Consider the following 12,137-nt stretch of genomic DNA (forward strand, 5'->3'; position numbering starts at 1 on the left):
TTTCTAACAGATGATGCCCAAGGCTAAGGTTGGGGAATGCACTGAATAGACCTATTACAATAAGCTCATTAGGAACCGCGGCCCCCATAGTCAATCCCTCCAGTTTACCATCTCCACCAGAGAGTCTTCTAAAAGGCAAATCTGATCATGTCACTGCTAAAGCCACTTCAAAGGTTTCCCACCACCTAGACAGAGAATGGAGGTCCAAATGCTCAGCATGGCACATGAGGCTGCGCTTCTATATGGCCACTGCCTACTTCAAAGTTCACACTTTGCAATTGGCAGAGACATCACATAAGGCCGTTTTCTTGAGCACTATATATGCAAAAATAGACTTTATGCCCATTTTTCATTTGCTTTGAAAAGCCTAACTCAATAAACACACACGGACCAAAACAGTGAATCTTGATTAACAGTTAAGGTATCCACGAGCTTGGCCTTGTGCAGAAATAAGCTTTCCCACTGCTTTACAAACTTGGTCCCAGAGCTCAGTTGTATTCCTGTACCAGAGATCTCTTCTCAAACCCCTGTTTATTTTTCAAAAGTTACAAGTAATATATCTACAGAGGTCTGCAGACAGGGAGTTGTAAAGGTTTTTTGTTTGTTTGTAAGCTTCCAGGTAATTTAAATGGCAGATGCTTAACAATCCTGGACATATTCCTAAATGATTCAAGAAAATATGGCAGCACTATAGCTGGAGTGAAGTGGTTAAGTGTGTACCTTTTTGACAAATGCTAGCTAAACACATGGTGAAGAAAGAAAAGCATTCCCCCCCACAAAATGAATAAAATATAAAGGTATGGATTTATTTCCACTTAAATTCCCCCTCACTACAGCCCTTCCTTTCTTTCCTCTCCCCTTTTCCGTTTCTCCCCCACAGACTTAACGAGTTAAGCACCTCTTCTTATTTTTAAAAGAATTATTATTCAGGTTTTAGACTACAAAATATGGTCTCTGATTTCACTCAAGACCCCTCATCCTTAGAGACAGTCCTGAGTGGGAAGGGGTAAAATGGTTATAATTAAATCACTGAGTATTTGATTTATGTGACCTTTAATCCTGATTACTGTCATGTCAGAGGGAGAGATCAGGAATACGCATTTTCTCCTTCTCTGCTCTAAAATTTTATTTCCATAGTAAAATATCTTTGCCTCAGATCTTTAAGGGAAACCACTCCTTTGGTGAGGTTTTAATGTAGACAGTTTAACTTCATTCCAGATTCACCAGTTTCAAAACGATAAAACATTAGACCACGCCATTGAAGTAAGACTTCAGTTTAGAGTCAAAACATACTTGAAAAGAAACCATATATAGCCATTAAGAAAAATGCAGCAGATCTACATGAACTAACAAGGGAAGACTTAAGATGGATTAAGTTACAAAGGAGTTTGACTAGTATGATTCTATTTGTGTGTTTACAATGAAAAGAAAGGAAAAAACCTATGTGTGCGTTTGTAAATGCTTAGAAAGGTCTGGAAGAACATACACCAAAACAAGGTTGTGACTACTGACATTTTGGGCCAGAATCGTGGGGACTCTCCTGTATATAAAAGGATGTTTAGAGGTTTCCCTGGTGTGGTACAGTGAGTTACTTAATATGGCTCTTCTAGCTATAGGGACAAATGCTGAGTCGGAATTGACTGGATGGCAGTGGTTGGTTGGTTGTTAGGTATCATCTTTATAACTTTCCACCAAATGACTGCGTGAGACTACACAAATTGCTTGTGGCACACCAAGGGGACTGGAGAGTTTGCTAATAATATAAATGAGGTGCATGGCACCCTTGTGGGGGTGGGACCATGCAAATAAGGCTATGGAACCTTAATAAGGGGATTGGTCAGTTCTGTCATCCTACTAGGCTTAAACTGAGCCATCCGAAAGGCAAAAAAGGAGGATCTCACCACTGTCAAGAAAGAAGAGTCGGGAGTGAAGTATGTCCTTTGGACCTGGGATCCCTATGCTGAGAAGCTCCTGAAACCAGGAGACTGAGAGAGAGAGAAAGAGCTGTAACATCAAAGATGATACGGAGCAGCGGCAGCAGAGGCTGGAGACCAGCAGGAGAGAGCACGGTGGGCTTTCTGGCACACGTAGTGATAAAGCTGAGTGCCTTTGGGCAGACAGCTTGCTGACAGAGCAAGGTACCTCCAGGCACTTGGTGGAGTTAGGTCAGGAGTTAGTTTAGCGCCTTTGGGCCAATGCTTATTGGCAGAGTGGGGTGCCTCTGGCACTTAATCAGGAGAGCTAAAAGAGCATGCGGGGGGGGGGGGGAAGGCTGGGCTGAGGGGCCAAGGGGCCAGAGAGAGGTATGTCTGTGAGCATGGCTGGGAAGAGGCTGTCCTGATTGAAGAACTGTATTCTGAGTGTCCTGAACCTGAACTGTAACCTGCTGCTTCCCTAATAAACCCCACAACTGAGTATGGTCTGTGAGTTCTGTACGGCCACTGCAATGAATTACTGAAGCTAGCAGAGAAGTAGAGAGTGCCATGGGAGGGGCGGTTGGTGACCTCACCTTATAGGAATCAGCCTTGGGCTGTTGATCTTGATTCTCCTTCCCCCACGTGAAGTTAGAAGAGGTCAGATGCCTCGCCATGCCATTTTTACACCTGGCCTCTAACCACTAAATGCCAGTAGCGCTCTTGCAGTTGTTAACAGCCAAGAATATCTCTAAACATTACCAAATATCCTGAGGGGCAAAATGGCACCTGGTAGAGAACTACTGCACTAAAAGGTTAACAGTATTTACCTCCAGAGAGAAGTGGGATAAAAGGAGGGCAGCTGAAAAAGTGTTATTTTTTTTCTACATAGCATACTTCCAGATTTTGTGGATGTACACTCCCCCTCCTCACCAAGTATTTATTACATAAGCAATTTTTCAGAATAAGGAAAAAAGAACCCCAAGACTATGTGGCTACTGGTATTATACAATGACAGAATACAAAGACTTCCAAATTATCAGGCAACATGTTTAAACCACACTCACCTTCATGGGATTTTCATCATAAGTTGGGGTTCCTAGGTCCATCTCAGCTTCATGGTCAAGGCTGGCATCATCTCCAGGGCTTTCCCAAGTAGGAGGATCCCACTGAGTCTGCCTAGAAGAAGAACAGCCATGCTGTCATGGCCTGCAAACAGAGAACCCTGGCAAAGGTATCGCTGCTCATACAGAAACAACACAAAATCCAACATGCAATGAGACAAAACAAGTCAGTTCCATGAAATAGAGATGTTCTTCTGGTATCTTCCCAGCAGGAGCAATTCTAGCCCAGAGACATACCCTCTTTGTTTGGCACCGTATTTCTTCAGTGATGTAACAATACTGGCTGGGTGTCAATGAGGGCAGTAAAACCAAACATCTTGCCTCTCACCTGGCTTTTAATGTCCTAGAAAGAGAATTTGGCAAAGCCTAAAAAGTAAATGGAATATTACCTGCCTATGCCACCTCTCTGCAGATGAAAAGATCAATAGTGATTGCACCTAGCACGTACTTGGGGTCACACTTCACCCCTTGCAAACTTTGACCATGTGCGAAAACTATTCCTTGCTTTAGGAGTCTTTCTGTTTGTAGTTCTGCCTCTTTAGTTTAATAATTGACAACATGGAATAGATGTCCATGTTAAAAAACTTGTACCTTTTTTAACAACAAAGTGAAGAAACAATCTACAGACAGGGAGTAAATTTTGGGGAACCATATGTCGAATAAGAGTTTAATATCCAGGATATATAAAGAACTCCTACAACTTAACGACGAAAAAACAAACGACGCAATCAAAAAATGGGCAAAAGATTTAAACAGACATTTCACGAAAGAACATATACACATGGCCAACAAGGATATGAAAAGATATTCAACATCATTAGTTACTACAGGGATGCAAACCAAAAATCAGAATGAGATACCACTTTACCCCCAACAGAATGGTTATATTAAAAACCAAACCAAAAAACAAACGGAAACAACAAATGTTGGTGAGGATGTGGAGAAACTGGAACCCTTATCCACTGCTGGTAGGAATGCAAAATGGTACAGCTGTTGTAGAAAACAACTTCCTCAAAAAGTTAAACATAGAAACCTGGATGAATGAACAGGGGGAACCCAGGGTATAAACTAAAAGAGGGAGAGTGCTCCCACATTGTGGGGATTGCAACCAATGTCACAAAATAATTTATGTATAAGCTTTTGAATGAGAAACTAATTTGTGCTGTAAATTTTCACCTAAAACACAATTAAAAAAAAAAAAAAAACTTCAAATGTAGAACTACCCAATGACCCAGCAATTCCACTCTTAAGTATATGCCCAAGAGACTTGAAAGCAGCAACACAAACTGACACATGTACACCAATATTCATTGCAGTAGTATTCACAATAGCTAAAACATGGAAAGAAACTAAACATTCATCAACAGATGAATGGACAAACAAAATGTGGTATACATATAGAATGGAATATTTCTGAGCTATAAAGAAAAATGAAATCCTGATACCTGCTATAACATGGATGTACCTTGAAAACAGTATGCTGAGTGAAGTAAGTCAATCACAAAAGGACAAATATCATATGATTTCACTTACATGAAATATCTAGAATAGGCAAAACTACAGAGACCAAATTTTATTAGTGGTTACTAAGGGCTGAAAGATGGGCATGGGGGAGTCACTGTTTCGGAAGCACTGAGTTTCTGTTTATGGTGATGGGAAATGTGGCAACAGACACTGGTGATGGTTACACAACATGATTAATGTAATTGGTGTCACTAATTAGTACACATGAAAATGCTGAACTGGCAAATATGTTACATATATTTTTTACAATTAAAAAAGTATACTCTGCTAGAAATATTCCCAATTGATTGCAAAAAGAAGGGCTCAGCATGTTAACTAATTGCAAGTTTACACTTGTTTTGAAAACAAGGAGAGAAAGGTTAAAAAAAAAAAAAAAGTAAGCTAGATCTATGGAAGTAAGGAAATTCAGGTGTCTGAAGTCAGCAGTCACTGGGATTGCTGACAGGAGTCACTTAAAATGTGAGAAAGCTGTGGACATAACCTGCAGGTCAATCCTGCCATTACAGTCTTCTGCTTTTCTACGATACATTCTTTAGCTCATTAAAGGCACTCAAAATTAGTTTTATAGGTGGTAGTGAAGAGAGGCTCACCTCTGACTTATGGAATCAATTTTTAAAAAATGGCTCGAGATTTCTACTGTAATGAAAGAACCACAGGCAGCTGTGGGTTTTATTATGGAAAATGAACAGATTATTGTCTGCTCCTAGGTGCTTGCTAAGGAAAATCCAGAAAAAAGGAGGAAAGATACATATATAAATACGAAATATATACATATATTTTTTTTACTTTTGGAAGAGTGATAGTATATTTAAAAGCTTGCTTTGGGGCTGAAAAAACAAAGCTCTGGTTAAATTTACAAAGACAATGGTTTTTTAAATCACTGAATTCAGCATGCATTGAAAGCTTGTTTTATAAAGCTTTTTTTTTTTTTAATGGGAGTCAGGAAGGCCTTTCTAAGCAGATATCACAAGAGGAAGATATTTGACTATATGAAAATTTTAAATTTCTTTACGTCACAAGATACTACAAACAAAAACATTTGCAATATCCTTGACAAATAGATCTAACAAAGCCAAGAGAAAATAAAATAAATAAATAAAAATTAAAAAAAAAAAAAAAAAGCCAAGAGAAAATACATGCCCCAAACAAGCAATTCATGAAAGATACAATATGGCCAATTAATGAAAAAGTTCCATCTCAATGATAAAAGAACTGAAAATGGATATACGATTTCTCACCTATTATACCCTATGAGATTAAAGGAACTGATATTTTTGTACACTTTCTGTGGCAGTCTAAATTGGTATAAACTAATTTTTTAATGGTAAGACAATAATACTTACCAATTATATGTTTATCTGTATCACCTTTGACCGACTTCTAAGACTCCATTCTAAGAAAGCAATAAGATTAGCGTCCCTAACAATGTTTAGTACAGGGTTATAGTTACCTGTTACCTGTAAAATAGTGAAGGTCCATCAATCTGGATGAGTTAAATAAAATCTGATATAGCGATACAAAAGAGCAAGGGTTGGCAAACTTTTTCTGTAAAGGACCAGATTGTAAATATTTTCCATTCTGTGGGCCATATGATCTTTGTACTAACTGCTCAACTCTGCAAACGTAGTGTGAAAGCAGCCATAGACAACAGGTAAATGAGTAAGTGTAGCTGTGTTCTAATAAAATTTTATTTGCAAAACCAATGGCCCATGGGCACAGTTTGTCAATCCCTGCAAAAGAATATAAGTATTAAAAATAACTTAGTTCTATATTGATATCCCCCACTGCCGTCAAGTTGATTCCAACTCAAAGTGACCCTAAAGGACAGAGCAGAACTGCCCCACAGGGTTTCTAAAGTAGCGCTTGGTGGATTCAAACTGTTGACCTTTTGATTAAGCAGCCATAGCTCTTAACTACTACACCACCAGGGTTTCCTAATTGATATAGAAAGTACTATAACATTAGATAAATACAGCATATTATAAAATATGCACCCTAGCAATTTATATAAGACTATACCCATGAGTACATGCATACACAAAAAAGTACATATACCCATATACAGCTGCCTAAAATACATTTTTCAAAAAAATGTTAAGTGAATTATTTGGGGCTTGTGGTGTTCCCAGGATTTATAATTCCTTCTTAGTCCTCTTCTATTTTATTTGTTTTCTACAATAATTTTTGTCAGAAAAAACAATCATTTCTCTTTTTATTTTTTGCCAATTCAACTTTTAACAGATGTACAACTTACTGACAGCAATTACATTAATTAGCTGTGCCACCTTACCCTTAATCAATGCAATTTTTCCATCAGTGTAAACCAAAACTCAGTACTCCATAAGCAATAGCCTCCCCTTTCTCCCTCCCTCCTGCCCCTGGTAACTATTAATAAACTTTAGTGTCTGTATATTTGTCTGTTCTTGTTCTTTATATATAAGTGAGGTCATATGATATTCGTCCCTTTGTGATTGACCTAATTCATGTCTTCAAGCTCCATCCATATTGTAGCATGTATCAAGACTTCACTTCTCTTATTGGCTGAGTAGTATTCCATTATATGTATGTACCACATTTTGTTTATCCATACATCCACTGATGGGCATTTAGGTTGTTTCCACTCTTTGGCTATTATAAATAGTGCTACAATGAACATGAGCGTACAAGTCTCTGTTTATGAGTCTCTGCTTTCAAGTCTTTCAGGTATACACCTAGGAGCAGAATTGCTGGGTCATATGGTAGTTCTATTTTTAGTTTTTTGAGGAACCACCACACAGTTTTCCCCAAGGGCTGTACCATTTTGCACCCTCACCAACAGTTGTTTTTTTTTTAAATCTTAGCCATAGCCATCCTTAAAAAACCTGTCATTGTCGAGTCGATACCAACTCATAGTGACCCTACAGGACACAGAACAACTGCCCCATAGGCTTCTAAGGAGCCGCTGGTGGATCTGAACTGTCAGCCTTTTGGTTAGCAGCCATAGCTCTTACCTGCTGCACCACCAAGGCGCCTATTCATCCTAAGCATGTGTGAAAGAGTATCTCACTATCGTTTTGATTTGCATCTCTCTGACAGCTAATGACATTAAACATCTTTTCATGTGTTTGGAGGCCAAATGAATATCCTCTTTGGTGAAATGTCTATTCAAATCCTTAGCCCATTTTATGATTAACCACAAATAGGTTGTCTTTTTATTGTTACATTATCAAAGTTTTATATATATTTTGTTTATTAGATTCTCATCAGATGTATATATGGTTTCTGAAGATATTATCCTAGTCTGTAGCTGGGTAAAGTCTTTTGATGAACAGAAGTTTAAAATTTTTAGGAGGTCCCATTGATTTATTTTGGTCATTTGCTGTTAGTGCTTTATTATATTACATAATCCACTGTTAAAAGCTTGGCCTGATAGTGTTGCCCTGTGTTGTCTTCTAAAACTTTTATGGTTTTAGTTTTCACATTTAGGTCTTTAGTCCATTTGGAATTTATTTTTGTATATGGTGGAGGCATGTATCCTGTTTCATTTTTCTGCATGTGGAAATCCAATTTTCTCAACATCATTTATTGATGAGATTTTTCTTTCCCCATATAATAAACTTAGCACCCCAGTCAAAAATCAGTTGACCTTAGATGTGTGGGTTTATTTCTAGACTGTTAATTTTATTCCATTGGTCTATGTGTCTATTGTTATACCAGTACCAGGCTGTTTTGATTACTGCAGCTGTTTAGTATGTTTTAAAATCAGGAAATGTGAGTCCTCCTACTTTGTTCTTGTCTTTCAACATTACTTTAGCAATTCAGAGCCAATCTAGCTATTTTCAATTTGAAAAAGAAGTGCTGTCACCAAAAAAAAAAAATTCTAAAAAAAATGATAAACTGATTTTTATACATAAAAGTCATCAAACTATTATGGATCAAATTCTGTGAACCACCTGTTTTCGTAAATAAAGTTTTACTGAACAGAGTCATGCCCATTTGTTATGTATTGTCTACGCCTGCTTTTGCACAACAGCAGAGTTAAGTAGCTACCACAGAGAATGTATGGTGAGCAAAACCGAAAATGTTTACTATCTGATCTTAACAGAAAAAGATTGCTAACAACCCATGGTGTCTATAATGTTAGGTAGTCACTACCACATTTTTACACTTCTTGGTTTTCTCCAAAAGAGTATTTGCAGATTAAAAATACACCCCAAAATGTCTAAAAGGGACAAAAGTCTAAGGTCTGACATACATTTAAGATGTGATTCTGGAAATCCAGGAGCCCTCAAGCACAGTGGACAGCCAATGACAACAAGTCTATAACCAAACCTTTATGGCGGCAGCTTCTTTGACCAAGTGAAAGCAGAGCTCGGTAGTACCCACACCGCCCCACTTACCTTGTGATAACATGGTAGTAATAAATCTTCCCTTCGGGATCTCGGGCTGTCTTCCAGTTGGGAGGTAAGACAATAGTTTTTGGTTTGGGAGGAGAAGGAGGTGGCAGATCCAGGAGATTATTTGTCACAACCACTTCAGGCTTAAAAAAAACCACACATGTAAGTTTTGATCAGTGATGTTTCTTTTCATCTGGCTGACTAGGCCAAACAATTAATAAGCTGTATGCAAAAATGTATATCTCCTCTTAAAAAAAAAAAGTTAAATGAAAGATACAATCTAGGAAATGATCACAGAAGCAGTGGATGAAAAGCTTTTGTATCAGAAATTTGACAGCTGGCTTTAAGTCCACCACCTATGATACCACATTAAAACATATTTAGGAGCTCAATATCTACAGCAATATGTTTCAACCTAAAAAAAATGCTAAATGGCATATACCAACTTTAGGACACTGATTAGCTGCGTGGGCTTTAGATATATCTGTCTTTTTAAAAAAGACCTGAAAAGTAAGTATGACAGAATGTTAACATTTATCCATTATATTTTTTCTTCACTTTTATCTCTGAAATTTCATAATTATATTTTTAAAAATCTAATGCCAAATTTTGAAAAACATAAAAACTTTGTAACCCCTTAAGGATACAGACACTTAATTTTTCCTTTTATGTAAGCCAATTAATGCAGAATAATCTTTTGAGCTTTACCTTTGCTCAGGCAGTTAATAAAAGAGGAACCCAAGACTCCAGACTCAGATAAACTGTGCCCACTTTTAGTCAAATACAGGCCTCCAGCATCCTTGGTTTGTGCATACTCCCCTTCATCACTACTTTGTTTTGCTGCTTTTTTTTTGGCCCAGCTTAAATTCCACTTCTTTTATTCCCTAGTCTTCTATTTAGCCTGTAAAATGACCTCTCTTCTCTAACCTACTTTGTTGCTTAAGAATATTCCAAATCATTTGTTATTTGCTAAATTATTAATCCTTCCTCCACTGAAGAATGATTCTTCCTTCCTCAAATACTTCATTCTTTACCTTTCATAATACTAAACTCTGACTACTTTTAGTGTTATTCATTGTGACCCTCATCTCTCTTATTAACATGTCAGCTTCTAAGGATAGGAATGGAATCTCATTCGTATTTGTGTTCAAAATGCACAGAAAAGCTCAGCTTATATCAACCACTCAAATATCTGCTCAAAGTACATACTGTCTTATTCCCCAACTATTTTACATACGATCTTTTTACTCCTACTGTCTAAAGCCACCATTACTTGCTGGAATTACTGCTGAATTGCCACAGAGTGTTCTAAATTGCTAATCTGATGTTACTCTCTTATTTTAGAATCTTTCAATGGCTTTCCATGTCAACTTCCCATTTCCGTTTCATCGAAAAAATAACTAACAAAAAAACCCACTAAGATTTCACCATATCCTTCTATGTATGTCACAGAATACTGAAAACTTCTCTTGGTATTATATATATTATACAACATATATAGCAAAGTATATCATTTGTTTCTATACCCCTAGTCCACAGTGTCTAGTACAGTATAGTCTATCTAGTGCTCAAACCAAAAAAGCCAAACCTGTTGCTGTTGAGTCGTTTCAACTCATGACAACCCAACAGGACAGAGTAGAACTACCCCACAGGGTTTCCAAACAGTGGCTAGTGGATTTGAACTGCCGACCTTTTGGTTAGCAACCAAACATTTACCCACTGCGGCACCAGGGCTCCATTCTAGTGCTCAGTGAACACTAACAGATGGCTAGTCCAGAAAATTATTACTTTAAAAGTTCACAGCAGAGTATAAAAGCACAGGGTCAGGGTAAATAACAAATAAAAAGGATCCTAGGAAGGAAATACCAATAAACAAAGCCATAAACTCCACAGGATTAAAAAAACCCGACAGAACGGATGAGTAGCGCATCGCCTCCTGAGGATGCCGAGGCAGTTGGGTGAAACTGATGACTACATAACAAAAACCAGAGTAAAAAAAACCCAAACCAAAAGAAACCCTTCTAGAGACAAAGCAGGCAGCCAATGACAATTAACAACCAAAGTTTCTTACTGGCTGTAAGGGCTGCTGCTGCCCTGGTGCAACAATTGTAGTCACGGCTGCGGCTGGCTGTACCACCACTCCTTGTGGGTGAGCTGTGAAAATCTGCTGTCCCTGGATGTACTGAAGACTTGACTGCGCATAACTCTAAAACAAAGGTAAAATGAGGAAATTAATAACTGATACTTTTCTAGCTCTAATAAAGCAGTAACTGACTTCCAAGTTGGCACTATTGGAATACAAATGTGCAAAAGAATTATTTTATTTCGAACACGAAAGTTTCTTTTTTTAATTCTCTAAGTGTTCATTTACTTTGGTTATGCTTTATCACAAGTAAATAGTAAACAGAAAACTGTCTAATTGTTTAGCTTCCAATGAGACTGCAGTGACAAGGAAAGTGCTGCTCCTAGGATTTGAGAAATACCTCCACGCTGCTCTTTTCAGGAACTCTTTTTGCTACCAACTCCTAACAGCTCGAACAGGTTATTCTGACCAGAAAAGGTCAAAGTAGAAGAAGTTGATCAAAGTTTAAACTAGTTTTCTAGCTTGTTGTGGTCCTCCAAAATACGATTCCTTCCTAGAAAACAGCAGATTTGACATCATCTGAAATTCCCACCACTCACTGATTTATACAGTGCTTTTTATGATCCAGCAAAGCCTGTCACTTTAGTCCTGACCACCAATGGAGACAGGTATTGCCCATACCTGGAGTTACATTAAGAAATAAGTACTATGGCCAGGATGTACACCTACTCTGGAATTATTTCTCATCAATAAAGAAATACTACTTAAAGATATAAATAAGAAGCCCGAAAAATATCCTTCTTGTCCCAAGAGGGGGTGAATGCCAAGGAGCAGAAGAAATGCATACTTATGGATAGGCCCTGAATAAAGGCATGATCCTATGAACTGAGATCCTTCCAGGTAAAATGATTCAGAAGGATTAACTGATAAGGACTTAAAGTATAAGACGTAATAATGCTAAATGATACCAGTACAAAAAAAGTGCCCAAGTAGTCTGAATAAGCCAACACAGTTCCCTAGGAGATTTCTGGATGAGTAATTACTGAGAGGACACAGAGAAAAGAAAAAAGAGGAAGAAAAGAACACAATACTTGATTTGGTATCTGGAATAGCTTAA

At 37.8% G+C, this 12,137-nt stretch overlaps 1 protein-coding gene across 4 annotated transcripts in view; it reads right to left on the reverse strand.

Moving 5' to 3' along the window:
- SETD2 (SET domain containing 2, histone lysine methyltransferase) overlaps window positions 1-12,137 on the reverse strand; it is a 134,823-nt gene that overhangs the window by 13,393 nt on the left and 109,293 nt on the right. For 3 of the 4 annotated variants that reach the window (XM_049863565.1, XM_049863564.1, XM_049863567.1), the window contains 3 exons: window positions 11,009-11,143; window positions 8,941-9,080; window positions 2,981-3,092 (listed from right to left, as the gene is read on the reverse strand). In XM_049863565.1, coding sequence (XP_049719522.1) covers window positions 2,981-3,092; window positions 8,941-9,080; window positions 11,009-11,143 — 387 coding nt within the window. The remainder of the gene's footprint in view (window positions 1-2,980; window positions 3,093-8,940; window positions 9,081-11,008; window positions 11,144-12,137) is intronic. The other variant, XM_049863566.1, reaches the window with a different exon arrangement.

Source organism: Elephas maximus, chromosome 20 (genome assembly GCF_024166365.1).
Source record: "Elephas maximus indicus isolate mEleMax1 chromosome 20, mEleMax1 primary haplotype, whole genome shotgun sequence".
Lineage (NCBI taxonomy): Eukaryota > Metazoa > Chordata > Mammalia > Proboscidea > Elephantidae > Elephas > Elephas maximus.